Source organism: Dermacentor albipictus, chromosome 3 (assembly GCF_038994185.2).
Source record: "Dermacentor albipictus isolate Rhodes 1998 colony chromosome 3, USDA_Dalb.pri_finalv2, whole genome shotgun sequence".
NCBI classification, from domain to species: Eukaryota; Metazoa; Arthropoda; class Arachnida; order Ixodida; family Ixodidae; genus Dermacentor; species Dermacentor albipictus.
In genome coordinates, this window is record NC_091823.1 from 91,481,474 (window position 1) to 91,501,539 (window position 20,066).

The following is a 20,066-nucleotide window of genomic DNA, read 5'->3' on the forward strand; positions in this document are numbered from 1 at the left end:
AAACCTGCACTCTGACAAATGCTGAACCTACGGTTACAGCTAAAATCGCCTTTCTTTTCAAAACTGCAGGTGATCGCTGTGCTGATCAAGGAAGTAGGTGTTGACATTGACATGAAGCACCCGTGTCATCTACAGCATGTAGTTGCTGCAGCTTATTCCCTGCACACACCTGCAGTGCAAGACGAGCATAATATAGTGTTCATGTTCCTGCCATCAAAGAAGACATCGCTGCTCCTATTCTCATGTGAGAACTCCCTCCGCATCCTATCAAGCTGTAGTAGACGATCTGCATTCTCAGGCAGAAGTACGCCATTGGTTTGAAGAAACATCTACATTTAGTGTATATCTGTACTTACTTTTAAGGGTACACAAATTACTATCTAAAGGTGTGCTATTCAAAGTAAGCTTAATGCAGCGGTATGCTTCAAGCATTCCCGATCACGCAACATGGGTAGCCGATCGTATCGCTTGCCCGAGTGACAAGTGGAGCGTGAAGTCACCTTTCGCTCAAATGCTCTTTTCAACAGAAGCCTGTTCCTCATTCTCATGTGGACGCTTTATTTCATAATAAAGCAGATTCCCACATGTGGCTGCTATTGGTAGCTGTAGTCAGCTATGTAGTGTAGATACTGCGGCCACCATGCGGTGCCGCCACAAGTCCAGTGGCTAAGTGCGCTGCAGCTCGCGGAGGACAATCGGATTTGGCTTATGTTTAGCGTGTCGTAGGAACCAAAATCGTAAGTTGTGGTGCCTACTATTTTAACATCCAAAATGAAATTTGAATTGCATGCCATGATGAAATTTAGAAGGTGGAGCATTGTGGGCATACCCCATTCCGCCATAGTCTTTGCAGTGCAAGGCATTGGAGAAGGAACGAGAACACAGCGGAGGCCATGTTTGATTGCCATTAACTTTGCTTCTGCTGAACGCATTGAAGTACTTTTCGCAGCAAAGTATTTATGAAATAGCATATTTTCGCCTCAAATGCCTTTCTACACTTCAATAAAATGTGGTTCAGAGTCCCTTGCAGGGTTAAAGGTTTCAGGGATAAAAAATAGTTCAAAGTTAGGGCTCCTTCCTAACCAGAATGAATTACCCTGCCGATTTAGTAAGCTTGTTACACCATTGGCAAAATAATTTTAGGGTCCTTTTAATGTGCATGAGAACATGTAGAGCTCGTGTGGGAATGTTCAGTTGACTTCGCCAGTCATCTTTAATCTTTAAGTCCTTCCTGGCTTACCAAGCTTCCAGCTTATCGATAATGATGTATACATGTACATACTTGGCATTTTTTAGCGTCACATACCAACCTAACTTAATATTTAAGGCACAAGGCACCGTTGCAAGGGAATGAAGCAATTCAAGCAGTCAAACAACTCACCATTATTGAGTGCCATCCGCAAGTGGCTCTGAAAGTAGTCCATCTGGCGATGCTTTTCCTCGCTGGCCATGGCCTTCAATATCTCCGGATTCAAAAGCACGGTCATCAGGTCAAGGGGATGCCTCTTGGGGACCAGAAACACACATTCTGTGAGCAGGTCAAGCATTCTCTCTCTCTTTTTTTTTTCATGGTGGCACAACAGCTGAAGGCCTTAAACAATGTGAAGCTTGCAATTATAAGAATGAGCAAAGCTTTCATGTCCATTTATGTCCATGCTTGCCAGCCTAACCTCAGCTGTAGTCCAGGTTGGTATGACATCGAAAGCTATGTTCACCGAGTGGAACTGCTCTCCACGCAATGCAATCAATGCAACAAAGAAACCCTTTGAATGACGCAAGAAAGCTTTGCTTTAAAATCGCATGGATGTGAAGTGACAACTTAAATTACAGAAGCTGCCACATTCTCTGTTTTGTGAAATCGCTTAAACATCATGTCCAAGACATCGAGCAAGATCCTGTATGGTGCCAGAAATTTAGGTCACCGTTATGAATTGGTTCAACAGAGGTCGTACAAGTCAGTTTTATCACAGAATATTTACATAGTTTTATGGAGTAGGTGGTGGTGCCACAGGTAAGTGCAAGCAACTGAGAAAAATCAGTTGGCTACTTAAATTCGAAACCTTTTGCAGGAGCTTTGTCAATCCTCGAAAACACATTTATCTATAGTAAAAGTAGTCTGTTAGTTTCAATCTGTAAGCTCCTTTCGTTGGGAATTTGTCCCTTTCTTCAGCAAGTCAAAGATAGCTTCTTTCAACTTCAACATCATAGTAGCGATGACATATGGAAGTTGCACTTGCAGCGAAAAACTTCACCAAATCTCGACTTTCGTTTAAGCAGTAAAAATGAATTCACAAATTCCCAGAACACTGCTCGTGGATATCTTGTCAGTAATCACTTATAAAGAAATCAAAAGGAGGTTGGGCCACAATAGCGTGGTTATGAGTGCCAGCACATGCGGTGCAGATGGGGTAGAGCGCAATGCATCGGCATGGCTCACGGCACCCAAGTTAACATGTTGTGTTGCGCAGTGCCGTAAATCTTGGCCGTCATGGCTGACCGTGCTTAGTGCCCACAGCAGTCATCAGAGGGTAACCTCAAACAAAAACAGAAGTGCAAAAAGATATATATACGCAGTGCTTGAACTCTGGGAGGGGACTGGGAGAGCCTGCCCCCTCCCCCTCCATAATTTAAGTCATCCCCCCCCCCGGAGAGTCAACTGTATTTATTTATTTATTTATTTATTTATTTATTTATTTATTTATTTATTCATTCATTCATTCATTCATTCATTCATTCAAAATACTTACAGGCTCCAAATAAGAGTATTGTGTGAGGGGGGCATGTACAAAAAATGAAGGATACAAAAAAAGCCACTCATGCACCATTATACAATGGGTAACAGTTTCACAGGACACAGAGAAATAATAAAGTTACAAACATAAGACCAGAAAAATATTGCACAGTATATGCAATCTCTGAAGGAACATTGAAATGGCGGCTAAAAGGGTGACTAACAAAGTACAAGGCAGTGAAACAGCTAAGAAAACCAGAGCAGTACTTGCTCTTTGAAGGCTGCAGAGTCATGAACGGCAACAATGTGATCAGGAAAATCATTCCAGTAGCTTATGGCACGCAGAAGTGCTGATGAATTAAAAGCCGTGGTTCGGCCAAATATGCGCCTCAATCTGTGGCTATTACAAAGACGGGATGTACGATGTGGTTCGGTAAGGGGAAGGGTAGTAGGATGCTGACTATGAATTATTTTGTGAAAGAGACAGAGCAAAGCTACCACGTTTCACAGCTCTAGTGTCGGGAGTGATAGCGAGAACTTCAGGTTAGTAACGCTAGTCTGTTGGTCAAATTTCCTGGTTATAAAATGTACCGCGCGGTTCTGAATTCGTCCAAGTGATTGTATTAGATAAGCCTGATGCAGTGACCATATGGGCGAGGCGAATACAAGTTCAGGCCAAACAGAAGTCTGACAGGCTAGATTTCGAGTGGTTAGTGGGGCATCTCGAAGATTACGTTTCAGATAGCCAAGAGTATGCGATGCTTTGGCGGTCATGTTATTAATCTGAGTTTCCAGCAAAGATTGATAGTGAGATATACGCCAAGGTACTTGTATGAAGTCGCATGCACACAAGGTTTAAAATTTAGTGAGTATGGGAAGGCTGAAGGCATCTTTTGCGGGTAAAAGTCACAGTTCTGCATTTGTCAGGATTCAGTGACATTTGCCACGATGTGCACCAGTTAGTGATTTGATCTAAGTCGTTCTGAAGTTCAAGGTGTTCAGAGGGTGAGCTAATTTTCCTATATATTATGCAGTTGTCTGCGAAAAGTCTAATGGTTGAAGTAGTGTTAGACGGCAGGTCATTGATGTAGATTAAAAACAGTAATGGACCCAAGACGCTGCCCTGGAGAACACCAGAGGAGACGTCAGTTAAATCGGATGAATATCCATCGATGACGGTGAACTGCTCACAAAATGACAGGAAATTACACAACAATGAGATCGTTGAAGAATGTAAGTGCAACGACGATAGTTGAGCTGTTAGGCAGGAGTGTGGAATGCAACCAAATGCCTAGGAGTAGTCAAGAAAAATACAGTCAGTCTGGAAACCTTTATCCATGTTAGAAAAAGTTCGCTGGTGAATTCTATTAACTATGTGTCACATGAATATCCTTTCCTAAATCCATGCTGGTTTGGGAAAGATAAGTTATTGCATTCAAGGTAATGTGCGATGCCTGATGCGACAATGTGCTCAAGAAGTTTGCATGTGATACAGGTTTGAGATATAGGGCGATAGTTACTGACATGATTTCTATCACCGGATTTAAAAATGGGAATAACTTTAGCGATTTTCCAATCATCGGGTATTTCCCCGGCAGACAATGATTGCCCAAATATGTTACAGAGGATATTGCTGGAATGATTTATGGTGTTCTTAAGGATTTTAGCATTTATGCCGTCAATGCACAGCAAGTTGATAACTTGAGGTTATTAATTAAAGGTGCAATTCCAGCAGCAATCACGTTTATAGGTTCCATGTACTGATAGTGGACATCGGTTAGCAGTGGGATACTGGAATGGCCTTCTTGAGTAAACACAGATCTAAAGAAAGTGTTAAAAACAAACGGGCACTCTTGTTTACTTATGGGCACCCCGATGTCGTCTTGTAGTGAGATATGAGCAGCCTTATTTTTTCGGTGATATGGTCTTCCAGAATTTTGACGGGTTATTCTTGATAACAGATTGAAGATCACATGAATAGAATGTGTGTATTGCTTTGAGTACAGCTTGACAGTATTTTTGTTCAGCTGCTTTGTGGGTAAGCCATGGTTGTGGGGTTCTTAATTGTTTTGCTTTCCTAAATAAACGTTTCTTTTTGTTCTTTAGCGTGTGCAATGACCTGTGAAACCAAGGCTTTGATATATTAACCCAGAAGGAAATTCGCAGTATGTAAAAGTAAACAAGCTCAGTTCATTTTTCTTTAAATAAAGTCCCGTTTTTGTTGACCGGTCTGCCAGAAAAAGTAGGAATATATGTGCGACAAAAGTTTTCTAAACCGAGGTTGATGGCATCGTAGCCTCCTTTTTTATAATCTAAGATTTGTTTGGGCCTTGTGGTGCGCTGATAAAAAGACGTAGTAATTGTGAATTCGAGAAGCAGATGGTCACTAAATCCTTCATTAAAAGACACTGGGCTGATAAACTCGGGAGCAGTCGTAAGGATCAAATCCAAGATGTTATCACTGCAGGTAGGTTGATTTACTATCTATCTAGTGATTTACTATCTGGACAAATGAGAAATCTAGAATAAGCTCTATGAATTCATTAGAGTCGGTAGAACAGGACGTTAAGGTTTTTTCAGTCGATGTCAGGATAGTTGAAGTCGCCCAAAAGGTAGATATGAGCTGTTTGGAATTTCCATTTAAGTGCACTAAGGTTATCGGTCAAGTCTGAAATGAACGAGCTCGTATGATCTGGCGCTTTGTAACATGCCCCAAGTAGGCACTTGTGCGCCTGTGAAGGAATACAAACCCACAAGATTTCCAGTGGGAACGAAACATTAACATGAAAATGTTCGATCTGTTTTTTAATGGCAACTAGGATGCCACCACCCCTTCTATTGGTCCGATCATTCCAGTGAATGATGTAATCCTCAGTGTCAAATAAAACTTTGTGATCAGCAACGTCTGAGTTAAGCCAAATTGCTGTTAATAAGATGTCAGAACCATTGCTTTCTAAGTGAGAGCACAGAGCTGTAGCACTGCGACACCCATTCGACAAGCACTGGAAGTGATTTTGTTACCAGTAGTACCTTGTGCAGGGCAATTATAACTTTTCAATTCCTCAATTATTGATTTAATCATGATCAGGTACTTTACCATCCATTTGAATTTTTCTCACCACCTCCCTTAATGCTTTCCTAGATTTCGGGCCCAATTTCTTTATTACCATAATTGGAATACCATCCAGGCCTGTCAATAGGCTACTTGGTACCCTCTTCTCGGCCCTTTCCCACTCTCTTTGTCCAAGCAAAAGCAGTGAATTGACCGGGCTATCTCTCTCTGACATACTGCATGTACCATTTCTCTGTTCTGTAAATTTTTCCCTCATCGTGGTGCCTATATGCTCCATTGCATCTTCTCCTTCTAACCGAGTACCTTGAGCTGTTATTACACGCCTCTGCTCTAGGCTTGTCCCATTACCCAAGGAGTTCAGATGTTGCCAGAATTTCCTAGCTGTCTACCTTTTTTATTGCTTACTTCTGACAGCCATTGGGACCCTTTTATCTTGATTTTCTCGTTGATCAAATAGGATGCTTCCCTTCTGCATTTTATGTAGTTTTACCCATTTTCCCTCTACTTCTGCTTCAGTTTCTCCCTTACTTTTGGAATACCTGTGTTCCCTGGAGGCTTCTCGACGTTTCTTTATGGCCTTCTTAACAGTCCATGGTCCTACAGCGCCATCTCATGCTATCTACATGAAGCGCCTCAACGGAGAGCGCTTCGTGAACACGCCGCCCCTATTCTAGTACACTGCACTGATACGGCCGACACGACACAGGTCAAAATGGCGACCTTGCTTGTGTACGGTTGGCTACTGGCAGGGCTAGTAGCGTCCGCGATACTGATTTTTCTAGATGGTGCTAGCTATGCACCATATTTAGCAGTTTCAATGAAAAACTGGCGTGGTTTTTTTTAAATCCTCGAATCTAAGCAGACCCTAGAGTTTAGAATAAAAAAAACTATCGGCCTAGATTCGAATAAATACGGTATCGTCGACGCAGCATGAAACCGTATCTTTTATCGCCGACTCTCAAATTCAACAAAATGATTTTTTTCTTCTTCATATTTCCTTTTTACAACTGCACAATAATTCAGAAAATTTTGCAGCCCCTTCAATGTAAGAAAAAGTCATTGACAACCACTTATTTGCATAAAAGATCAAACTTCAATTGAACAAAATTCTGATATAATGAAGCAAATTGCAGATTTTACAGACTTAGTTATGTATTTAGCTTTAATTGTAATTTCGAAATTGAGATTTTGTGATATCCAGAATCAGCTGCAAAAGCTTTTCGAGAATAGAGGTGAAAACACAGGTTGGAACCATGGCTGAAAAACGTTATGAACTAATCAATATTTTGAGATACCTATCAGAATTGAATTTATTGAAGGTTTACTGTACCAGGTATATTTTAATGTCAAATGCATTTCTCGATATTGATAAAGAAGTGTTGCAGGGCCCCTTTAAAGACAGTTTTATGCAAGTGTAGAAGCGTTCACAGTAGGACATTTTTCCACAATTGAATGAAGCAAACTGGTGTGGAAATAATATGAGGCCCGACCCTGCATAACGTCAGAGCTTGCACGCACACAGGCAAAGGTGAGACATACCCTACCACTTCCCCCCTCCCTCAACGCCTGTTGTTATGAGCAGCAGTAGGAACCTAGATGAAGACACTGTTGATGCATGTTACATTGCATGCTGTTTACAAGTGCTCTTGCAATCTACACTACAAGCAAAAAAAAGAAGCAAGAACAATTTTTGACACAGAAATTTACAGGCAACCATAGGAGCAAATCAACATAGTCAAATAAGCTGAAAGCCCAAATAAACATGTGCTAAACTTGCAGAATATTACTTTTCAGGTGATTAACTGTGGTCGAATGAGAAATTCTGCTGGAACATTTTTTTTGTTTTAGAAATACTTATTCCCTTTAAGGTTACATGTTTATGAACTTCTGTCTTGCTTAGAATAACTTTTAAATTAAGCTGCGCCAGTACCATAAATCATGACGGAGCTGTATTTCTCTTAGGTCCCAATATGGGAGGAGACACACCCTATATGCAGAAACAAGAACGCTGCATTTTTGCTCGAGTGCAGCTGTTGTTTAAAATGCGAGGGAAAAAAACGAAGGGAGGAGGGGGGTACTTCACCAGTATCACTAAAAACCACTCATTGAGTAGTATGCAATATCTTAGTAGAAGCATACCTCGAAGGCTTCCAGAAGCTGCTTACTGCTGGTGTTGATGCCAACACACCGCACTCCCAGCTCCTGCAAGAACAATGAGACAAAAAAACTTGCACTGCCTGTCTATACTCCGTTTCTATCCCACAGAAAGAATGCCTCGCAAAGCAAGCCCGTCCACATAATGAATTACCATAATAACCCACATATAATACGAGTTTTTTTTACTATTATTAGCGACCCAAAGTTTCGCCTCATACTATATGCGGATCCGAACAAAAAGTTCAGTCAGAAATTTGGGCTAGAAGTTTTCGTTTCATTATTGCTGCGTGGCTATGGCTTGACTTCGTTATTGCTGCATTGCTACGGCTTGGCTTCATTATTGCTGCGTCACTATAGCATTGTTTATTGTTGACTTTGCACCTTGGCAGCACACGTGCAAACCATGCTTCGTGAAGTGCATCTTGTTTATCCTGCATTGAAGCACCAAGATGTCCGGACCATAAAACCCCATTCTCAGTTCGTGAGGATTACTCAGCTAAAGTTCGGCTAGCCCGAAAAAAGCTTTTTTCTTATGGCCAACTAACTAACGCCTCATTTCAGATCCCCTTTGATAAGTTGGTTATCGGGGGAAAACTTTTCACTTACAACACCGAAACAGATTCCGTTGTAAAACTTCATTCATAGCGGTTAACGCAAGTACCATGCGACACTTCCCTGGCACAGGTTCAGCTGTCAGAATGCCTGCGCACAGCTAAAACTAACAAAATTTCTGTCCTACTGACAAATATAAGAAGCTAACTGCCAAAAAAAGAAATAGTTGAGGCCGTCCTCAAAGATCATAGAACTGACATCGCTTTATTTACTGAATCTTGGCTAACACCTGATAGTAACGATTCAGAATTGCTCCACAGCAACCGATCCTTTCATATCTACAGGCGAGATCGAGTAGATCGCCGGGGAGGCGGCATTCTTGCTCTTGTCCACTCATTCTCCACTTTACTCGAGATAAACGGCCACAGTGAAACAATGTGTCTGAAAATTTGCCTTCCCTCTTGTACCAATATACTAATTGTATGTTATCGAGCACCTGACATGGATCATTCTTTTATTACGGACCTTCACTCTGTAGTTCAAGACTTGCAATCCCGATTTCCTCATGCCAATCTAATACTTTGCGGTGATTTTAACTGCCCGGACATCGAATGGGAGGCTCTTACTGCGTCATCTCGCCAATCTAAAGATTTCCTTGAAATGGTTTTCACTTCAAACCTTTTCCAAGCAGTAAACAAGCCAACACAAGGATCAAATATTCTTGACCTCATTCTTGTTTCCAGTCCTGAGCTAATTCAATCCTTTTCATGTTGCAGTGGGCTGAGTGATCACAATCTCTTGCTCTTTAACATGATGATTGAAGTCTCCCCCCCGTCAACCATCCATCAAATACATCAGTGATTACAGTAAAGCTGACTTCGCGAGCATAAACTCCGACCTCGAACACTTTTTCACCACCTTTCATGCATCCGTGGCTACAAGATCCGTGAACTAAAATTGGTGTCTATTTAAGCACAAAATATTATCGCTCATAGACGCCTACGTCCCACTCATCTGCATCCGCGGGTATGCCACAAAGCCATGGTATTCTAACTCGCTGCGTAAGCTATCACGAAAAAAGAAGCACCTCTTCCGTAATGCCAAGAACTCTGGATCACCCGTAAAATGGGGAAAATACTTCAGCATCCTTTGCGCATACACTAGATTATTGCTGTCGTCCAAAAAGAAAATTCTACAGTCACAATCTTCTAGAAATATTGCATGTTAACCCCAAAAAATTTTGGAATTTGCTACAGCCCAACTAGAGCAGCTCCTATAACATCCTTAAAAAGACAAGACGGCACAGACGTTCCGCTTTACGAGCGATCAGACACGATGAATTCCTACTTCACCTCAGTTTTCACCCACGAGCCAGCGGATAGGAGCATTAGTACTTTACCAAGCTTAAATTTTATTCCAATGCCACCCGTAACCATCACATCTGAGGGAATTTCAAATAACCTCAAGCCGTCCACTTCACCCGGACCTGATAACATTCCTGCTAAAATACTTAAAGGCACGAAACATTTCACAAGCCAAATCCTGCAACTCGTCTTCGCCCAGTCCCTCAATAACAGTCAAATTCCGGATGACTGGAAATCAAGCAAGGTTGTGCCAATTTTTAAGAGCGGCGACAGTGCTGACCCCTCTAATTATAGTCCCATTTCATTACCATGCATCTCATGCAAGCTCTTCGAACATATACTCTACTCCCATATTGCGAATCACCTCGATCACAATTCTTTCTTCTTTCCAAAACAACATGGTTTCAGGGCAGGCTTCTCATGCGAAACCCAACTTTTCGAATTTACAACCAATCTTCACCTTAATTTAGATTCTTCATTCCAAACAGACGTCATTTACTTAGATTTTTCAAAAGAATTTGACCGCATTCCTCATTAACGTCTATTGTGTAAACTTGCATGCTTATCACTCGACCATCTTATCTTATCCTGGATTTGCTGCTTTTTCACTAACCGCTTACAGTTCACCGTCATCGCCAGTCATGCGTCTGAAACTACCGACGTTATCTCTGGAGTTCCCCAGAATTCCGTTCTTGCTTCGCTTCTCTTCCCAATTTTCATCAATGACCTGCCATCTGGGATTTCATCATCTGTCCCTCTTTTTGCGGACGATTGCGTCATTTATCGCCGCATCTTCGATAATACCGACCAGGATTCATATCAAGACGACCTAAACAAAATCCAGAAATGGTGTTCTGACTGGCTTATGCAGCGTAATATTTCAAAATGTAGATGCATGCACATCTCACGTAAACGTTCCACTACCCTTTTCCCGTACTCGCTGAACTCCACGGCGTTATCAGTAACAAACTCATACAGGTCCCTGGGAGTCGAAGTAACTAACAAGCTAACTTAGGTGGACCATATCACGAAACTTTGTGCTAACATTTCCAAAACATTTGATTTCATCCGAAGATCTCTGGCTATGTCCCCTTCATCCATCAGGCAACTAGCATACGAAACATACGTCCGCTCTAAAATGGAGTATATGCCTCAGCCATATGGAACCCTCACCAGGTTTACTTGATTCAGTCGCTCGAAGCCATTCAGAACCGGGCAGCCTGCTTCATAGCTTCCCAGTACTCACCCTGGAACAGCGTTACTGACATGAAATTGTCTCTCGGACTCGAACCTCTAGCACTCCGCCGGAAACTTGCAATGCTCTGTCTTTTTCATAAATTATACTTTATGCACTGCACAAGAACTTATTACATGCTCCGTTATGCTCATCTCACCATTTGTTTAACTCCCTTAGCATACAGTGTTTGCATGGTTCTTCCAACGCCTTCAACAAATCCTTCCTCCCCATTGCCATAAAAGAACGGAACAATCTTCCCGAAGCCGTGGTTTTAGAGTCAAATCCCTCCAAATTTAGACAGTTACTATCAGACCATTTCAACCCAAAATAGCCACTTTTCCTCACGTTTCCTCTCCCAGCAATCCGACTTGCTTGTGCCATCGCCTATTTTTCTTTCTCTTCTTTTTTGCCACTTATGTTTAGCGTGTTTTACATTTACGTGTACACTCTTCTTTTTATTTATTGCTACTCTGTTTGAGGTATTTTGATTGTTCTGTTTATACCTGATGTTTTCTACAGTTTATTATTTATTTTTCTGTTACCTTTGTTTGCATTTTTTCTTTGCTTTCTTTTTTTGAGCTGATGTATGGCACTTTCCCATCGCTGTCTCCCCCCCCTTATGTAATGTCCCTGAAGGGACCCTTAAGGGAATAATAGGTGATGATGATGATGATAAAAACAGTACTCGGCTGCTTTCAAGAGAAAGGTTATTTTAGCCGCAAAGAACACCAGCAAAAGTGCGGTTGGGACCACGCGCTTTGTTGGCTTGCCAACTTGAAAGATCCCACTGGCTGCCTAGCCCATTGGGCGTTACGCATCCAGGAGTACGATATTCGCGTCGTATACCGCAGTGGGCGAACACACTCCGACGCAGATGCCCTGTCTCGTTCACCTTTACCTCCAGACTCGGCCTGCGGAACAACTTCCGCACACTCCATGTCATCTCTCGACATGGACTCCTTTGCCACCGCACAACGTCGTGACCCATGGATCGCTTCTCTTTTCATCATTTATCATCATCATCATTTATTATCCCTTAAGGGCCCTATTGGGCATTACATAAGGGGGGGGTTAACAAGAGAAGTATTCACGTGGTCATATAATTATAAAGCGAAATAAAAAGACAGACAGGCAAAGTAACGTTATACATTGTTATGGAACCGTGGTTGAAGGCAAAGACGCAAAGAACACGCAAGCAGTTGAGCTCCGCATATGTTTGCAATTGAATAAAAAGGTTGCAATACAATTCAATATAAAATTCAATTCAATACAATATTCAATTCAATACAAAAATGCAATTCAATATACATATATATACACACAAGTCAAAGCAGAAAATGTGACATATATGTTATGTCCCATCTTAAGGAAGAACCACAAAGTGATATACGCGTTGGATATATGAGAAAAGCAGGAAATGTTTACCGATTATGAGATTATTTGGCAAAGTGAGCCGATATGAGCTGCCTGAATTTTGAGTTGTCACGTTCATTGACTAATGGTTCTGGAATCGAGTTCCATTCTTCAATCGCCAATGGTAAGAAAGACTTATTAAATGTGTTTGTCGAACCAGTTATGCGTTGTACACTCATAGAATTGAAAAGACGTCGTGATGTCCGTATGGGTGGCACTAAAAGGGTGGTTCTCAGGTCAGGGCGATTATAGTATAGATTTTGAAACAGGCATAGCCGTGAAATTTTCCTTCGATGAGCTAACGATTCAAGATTAATGGATGATTTAATGGCACTAATGCTAACCCGTCTATTATATTCAGAAACGATGAAACGAGCAGCCCGATTCTGAATGCTTTCGAGTGATTCGATTAGATATTGTTGGTGAGGACTCCATATTGAGCTGGCATATTCAAGTTTCGGCCTAACGTACGCCTCATAGGCGAGTTTTCTGATATAACTGGGGGATAAAGAAAGGGCACGCTTAATGAAACCAAGTGTTTTGGATGTCTCTGCCACTAATTTCGTGATGTGTTCAGACCAGTTGAGTTTGTCAGTGATAACAACACCTAAGTATCGGTACGATTCAACACGTGATATGGCAGTGGAGTTTAACGAGTATGAAAAGTTAAAGGTGGAAAGCTTTCGAGATACTTGCATGCTCTTGCATTTGGATATGTTTAGATTCATCAGCCAGGTGGTGCACCAAGTTTCTATTATATCAAGGTCTTTCTGGAGGAGTCTCTGGTCAGAGGCGGTAGTTATGCGACGATAAAGAACGCAATCGTCAGCGAAAAGGCGAATTGTGGAGGAGATATTTGTAGGAAGGTCGTTGATAAAGACTAAAAATAAGAGTGGTCCAAGGACAGAGCCTTGCGGTACGCCTGAAATGACTTTGTAGGTTTTGGAGCGGTGGTTGCCGATAACAGTAAACTGGGTGCGGTCTGAGAGGAAGCAAGAAATCCATGACAATATTAAGGGATCCAGAGAGAGAGAGGAGAGTTTAGCAATAAGACGTTGATGTGGAACCCGGTCAAAGGCCTTAGAGAAATCCAGGTAGATGACATCAGTTTGAAAAGATGAATCTAAGTTCAGGTGAAGGTCGGTAGTAAACTCGAAAAGCTGGGTATCGCACGAAAATCCAGAGCGGAATCCATGTTGTTTGGTAAAAAAGAAGGAGTTCCTGTCCAGGTGAGAGGAGACTTGTGAGTATATGATGTGTTCGAGCATTTTACAAGCAATACATGTTAATGAAATTGGTCGATAGTTTGATGGATCAGAGCGGTCACCAGCCTTGAAAACCGGGACAACCTTACTTATTGTCCAGTCATTTGGAATTGCTGAACTTGAAAGTGATTGACTGAAAATTATTTGTAATATCTGGCATGAAATATCTCTTGTACCTTTTAGTATCTTGGTAGTTATGTCATCCGGCCCGGGAGCGCTTGATGGCTTCAAGTTATCAATGAGTTTAGCTATGCCTTCGACTGAAATGGAAATTGGAGGCATCTGGCTGAAATTATGACTGGGATAGCTGGGTACGTTTAGCACTGGTTCCCGTGTAAAAACTGAAGAAAAGTAAGTGTTCATGACATCTGCGCAGTCTTCTGCGGCGACGTGCGAGCCATCTTGGTCGTGCAAGATTATATTTTGAGGCGAGTTTCGGTTTGGCAACAGGATGTTCCAGAACTTTTTAGGGTTATTCCGAATAATGTTTTGCAAGTCTTTATGGAAAAATTTCTTTTTGGAATGCCTCAAAAGATTTGTATAATCCCGGAGGCATTCAAAGTACTTGTCCCATTTTGAAGCAGAGGCAGAATTTTTGGCAGCCCGAAAAAGTCGTTTTTTTTTCCTTAACAACCGTCGAAGGCCGTTAGAAAACCAGTGCTTATCAGCATCTCCGCGAATACAGATCAGCGGGACATATGTTTCCATGAGCGAAAGTATTTTTTGCTTGTAAAGTAACCAGTTACTATTAACGGTTCGGTTGTGAGCACTTTTACTAAAGTGGGAAAGAAACGCCTCTAGTCCACTATCTATCTGGATCATCGACCATCCCTGTATCCCGAACCCTTCGACGCCAAGCAGTTCATTTTGCCATTCGTGACCAGCTGCTCCACCAACGCAATTACTCTCCTGAAGGCCGTCAGTGGCTTCTGGTGATTCAGTGCAGCTTAAGATCACAAATATGTGCCGCTTTCCACGACGATCCACAGTGTGGCCATGCCGGAGTCTTCAAGACGCACGAACGAAATCGCCACCGCTACTACTGACGCGACATGTACAATTCTGTACAAAAGTTTGTTCGGTGCTGTCTTGACTGTCAACGCTGCAAACCGCCGCCTTTACGCCCGTCTGGTGCCTTGCAGCCACTCCCGTGCCCTGCCACACCCTTCGATCGCGTGGGCATTGACTTATACGGCCCGCTTCTTATGACGCCAGACGGCAATCGATGGATTGTAGTTGCTGTTGACCATTTGACACGCTACGCCGAAACTGCTGCGTTACCAAGTGCTACAGTGCGGGATGTAGCCTTTTTCGTCCCACATCGCTTCGTGCTTCGACACGGCGCACCTCGAGAACTCCTCAGCGATCGAGGTCGCGCCTTCCCCTTCGAAGTCGTCGAAAGTTTGCTCTTGGAATGCCGTATTATTCATTGGGCAAGCACGGCATACCATCCCCAGACTAACGGGCTCACAGAGCGATTTAACCGCACACTTGCCGACATGCTGTCGATGTACGTGGCATCTGATCATGGTAACTGGGACCGCATCCCTCCATTCATCACTTTCGCGTACAACACCGCGATCCAGGCCGCTACGGCATTTTCACCTTTCTTCCTCCTGTATGGCCGCGACCCTACGCATACCATCGACACGCTCTTTCCATACCGTTCTAACGCCTCCGAGTGTCTACCTGTGTCCGACGTCGCCCGACAAGCCGAAGAATGCCGCCAGCTAGCGCGCTCCTTTACGGCAGAGCAACAGCAGCGCCAGAAAGAAAACCGCACCGACATGCTTCCAAACACCACCTACGCTCCAGGCGTTCTTGTGTGGTTGTCTGTCTCTTTCCAGACTCCGGGGCTTTCCTCGAAACTCATCCCGAAATTCGAAGAGCCTTACCGAGTCTTGGAGCAAACATCTCTGGTGAATTTTCTAATTGAACCACTGTCACCACCTGAAGACTTGCGCCGGCGTGGACGTGACATTGTCCACGTCCCGCGTCTCAAGCCCTACCACGACCCTTTACCTCCCGATTCTTAAGGCGCCAGGACGGCTCTTTTTGTCCGGGGGGAGATTGTGAAGAAGAAGGCGCGCCTCGCGGCACAGCCGCATCGCCAACGCGCGGCTCGGCTCCACTCGCGCTGTTGATTACTGTCGCCTTTTTGGACAGTGCTTCAGGCTGTCTCGCCGTTCCCGATCGCTGCGCTTTTGCATAAGGAGCCGCCAATAAACCTCTTCTCAGAGCCATGGAAGGGCTCTACTTTTCGCGCTGCCCCAGTAGACAGTAAACATTATGTTATGGAGTTATGGGGAACGTGGACATTGTGGTCTTCATGCTCCATTATTACTAAGTCCTTCTCAAACATTTTTGTGGGAATACATTTCAATGCATAGCACTCACTACAATACGTTCTAAATCTTGAGAAACAATAGAAAAGGTGATGCAGGATCCCTTTGAGCTTGTTCTGCAAGGTACGGCACTGCCGTAGAAATAAAAATTTTTTAGGGCAACATTGGCTCCCCAAAATAGTGAAAAAGAAGGATACTATAGAAATGAGTTGCAACAATCTGAAAGAAATATTGAAACTGCTTTTTCTGCACGAGTTCACACAAATCACAAATAACTGTCAGTGAATACTTCTGACAACAAAGATGAACAACTTTTACCAGTTTTCAATTTCTGTGAAAGAGATAAGCATTCACGAAAACTAGGGGTGTGTGAATACTCAATATTCGATTTAGAATTGAATAGCAAATGTCCGAATAATTCGATTTGCGAGTTCAATATTTACTATTCGACTTTTCTATTTTTCAAATGGCCAATAAAAGACTCAGCCATGCTTGGTGCTTTGACGTGCACATCTTTTCCATGACACACAATTTTTATCAGTGCTACAAGGTTCACCCAGATCGACAATACCATTTGAAATGATTAACGCAATGCCGACAGAGGGTACAGCAAAAGCAGTGCGCATGGAAAGCGCGAATGCATGTGCGAAAATTGGTTCTATTAGCCACCGTAAGGCACGCAGACTATCTCGTACGATGCTGTGGTGTATGAAGTGCACGAATATAGTGTTGTGGAAGGATAAGAAAAGAAGAGACTGACAAAGGGCGTACGTTCGGAGGCAAATCCAGTACTTAATGGAAGACGACATCTAGGAGCGTCAAGCACAAGAACGCGTGGTGCAAAAAGATAAAAAGGAAACTGACCCAATAGGGAAAGTGCACATAGTTCCCAAGGGACAATCAGGAAAAGGCAAATTCGCCAGATTGGCAGAAAAACTAGGCGTGCTGGTGGAAGAGGGGGAGAGCTTGAGGAAGCGACGCAGGGGTGAAGATCGTCCACCAGACCCGGAGCTGAAGACAGACCACCGTATTTCCGGACCCGAGCCTTCAGGGCTTCACATGAACGAGGCCTCCAGCCATCCCGTTCCCAGGCGTCACTACTCCTACTGAGCATGGATGGCTACCCGTGGCCGGCAAATTTCTGTGCCCGCTCGCAGACTGTGAGCAGTGGGGCTATGGGCCGGAGTTTGCACCCAGCTGCCCAGCTGAGACGCCGCCTGTGTCCCCTCTCTCCAAGCTGGAACTGTGCTCTGGTCGTTGGCTCATCAGTCAACTACATCGACATTGTGGCGAGACCAACGCCACTTCCTTCGCCGCCTCATTTCCGCCTGTCCGTGTCGAACTGTTGCATGCACTCACACTCATAATCTGCCCCTAACTCGAGTGCTGCGGCTATTCTTATATTTCTTATTGTATTTTATTTCTGGTCATGAGTTTTTCATTGAGTGGTTATTTTATGTGTTTATGTGTTATTTATTTACTTTTTATGTTTATTATAGTTATTTTATGTGTTTATTTTCGTTTGTTGCATTAAAGTGTCGTGCGCATTTTGGAAGAAATAGCATTGTCCTCAATTGAGTTCTCAGAGGCTCTGCCTCGGAGAACCATCTGCAACAATTAAAGAAAAAGAGCCTGCATCACAGGCACTTAACGGCCGTCAGTCTAGCCAGGCCGTATGCATGATCTCACAGCCGATCACTGATGAGCAACCCATTGGAATGTATTAGCACCGAGCTTTCCGAAATGGCTTGCTACCCATTATCACACTGGCCGACAGCCAATTTTCACCACAGCCACACCATTGTCTAGTACATTAGGCACAATCAGAGTGGCACATCATCAAGCGTCGGCAACCAAAGTTAGGGTTTCACATTGGTTCAATGCAAATCTATTCGCGGCTGTCATACGGCACTCAGAAAGCCAACAAACCGCCTCGCCGATGAAAGCGAGTGTGTGGGCAGACAGTTGTTCACAGCCACCATCTTTGCAAAGACAATGTACGACAGCCCCTCGGCAACCCATAACAAGACTAGCATTGGATATACAAGGTGGGCTGGAAAATGTCATATGACTTGCGCACTGACTTCCCAGCTGCAGACGCCGTTTACACGGACGGTAGATGAGAGGGAGATAATTTATTTGAAAGAAGGCAGAGAGGTCGGCCTGATCTAACGCACTCTAGCCTGCTACTCTACACAGGGGGAGGGGGAATGAGGACATAATGGTGTGATGAGGGATGATGATGACATAGAAAGAGGGATGCGCAACGGTGCATCCTCTTTCACGAAGCCACTATCAGATTCCATATCTAGTCTGCAGTCACCAATTCAAGTGAACCTAAAGATAAAGGCACTAAGATGAAGCTAGTGTGTGGGCCTCCGCTGCGTGAGCAGCACAAGCACCAAACAAAAGCTTTACAGCACGTAAAGAGCTGCGAGAAGCAGCTCCAGCACAGCAAGCACCTGCAGGGCACTTTTAGTGGCCGGGTTTCAGAGACCATCGAAAATCACGCGCATTAATGGTATGTATGGATGCAAATGGAACGAAGGGGTGCGGAGTGTTGCCAGGATTTGCCATGGTCCTCTTGATTTGAGAACATATAACAGGCAGCAAATGATGCTGAACCTGAAAGTGTAAATGCGATGCTCATAATCATTGGTGCTGACCACAGTCAACCGATGCTATGACAATGACTGCGTGATGCGGTGGCGAGTCACGTGATGCACGGCCCCCGCTTTTATCTGTCTTGCAGATTGGCCTTAACGAGCTGACAATAGCCTAATGAAACCACCCGCGATAAAGATGGAAAAACCCTTGTTTTCTGGAAGAAAACTGAAAAGCGAAACTTTTTAAGATATCGAAGATTGTCATTAGGCCCGGTTATGGCTCACTCTTAAAGTGAAAACCTCACTGGTATTCAGGGCAACATATCCCTCTATTTCTTCACGTTCAAAAGGAAAAATGCCCTTGATTCTATTTGACAGAGATTCTATTGATAAAAAAATATTTTTCCAAACCATCACATATGAACTGAGTTGTTATCAGTACTGGCATGCTAACTTGGTATTCCCTTTGATAAGAGTAAACAATACATCTCCATTCCTAGATACCCAAGTTCCTGATAGCTAGCAACATTCTTGTCACATAATCTGAGTAAACTCCTGAGCAGGTGCAGCATCATGTTTTCTTGCACAAAATTTGTAAGCATAAAGCTTGATGTAACATTTTTTTTATATTTAATATTCGATTCCATATTTGGCTATCCTTTCTTTATTTGATTCAATATTTGATTTGAAATCTAATATTTGGTATTTGTACACCCCTTACAGAAACCTAAAATCAGATTGAACTCTAAGCATTTACACTCCACAAACTAAGTAATATCGCTCAAGAGAGCTGAACGCTTATTACTGCAATGTTTCTTTTTTTTTGTAATACTTTTTTTCCCCACAGATGCATGTAAATCTACCTTTGTATTATTTTTGTTAATTTGCATAGTCTATAATTCATGACTAAATGAGACAAGTCAATTTTGCGACCCTGTTAAGGTCTACACATAAAAATGTGCCTCATGGCATCGTCAAACAAACTGCAAATCAAGCAGAAAGTTCATGCAGCAGGATGGACAATTAAAAAAACAAAAACAAAATAAAAAGAAGCGTAAAGGTGACACCTTCGCATGGTAGGGATGCCTGACTCTTCCAAACAGCTCCTGTTGCAGCTTATGCATGTGTGCTTCCCACTGTGACCCAACAGCATCCAGCTTCTGAACAGAGAAAAGCAAATATGCAAGGCAGGTCATTGTATCTCGTGTCAGCTGAGGCAGTAGTGCACTAGCGCCAGCACAAAGTGAAACTCAAATAGGAAAAAATAAATTAACATACTACACTTTTTGTACGCAGCACATCAAACAATAAGTTTTCAGCCAT

The 20,066-nt window shown here is 43.0% G+C and overlaps 1 protein-coding gene across 2 annotated transcripts in view; it reads right to left on the reverse strand.

Moving 5' to 3' along the window:
• LOC135902942 (centromere protein I-like) overlaps positions 1-20,066 on the reverse strand; it is a 100,074-nt gene that overhangs the window by 30,335 nt on the left and 49,673 nt on the right. For both annotated transcript variants that reach the window (XM_065433279.2, XM_065433277.2), the window contains exons 7-9: positions 19,811-19,903; positions 7,944-8,006; positions 1,382-1,505 (exon numbers count right to left, since the gene is read on the reverse strand). In XM_065433279.2, the coding sequence (XP_065289351.2) occupies positions 1,382-1,505; positions 7,944-8,006; positions 19,811-19,903 (280 nt within the window). The remainder of the gene's footprint in view (positions 1-1,381; positions 1,506-7,943; positions 8,007-19,810; positions 19,904-20,066) is intronic.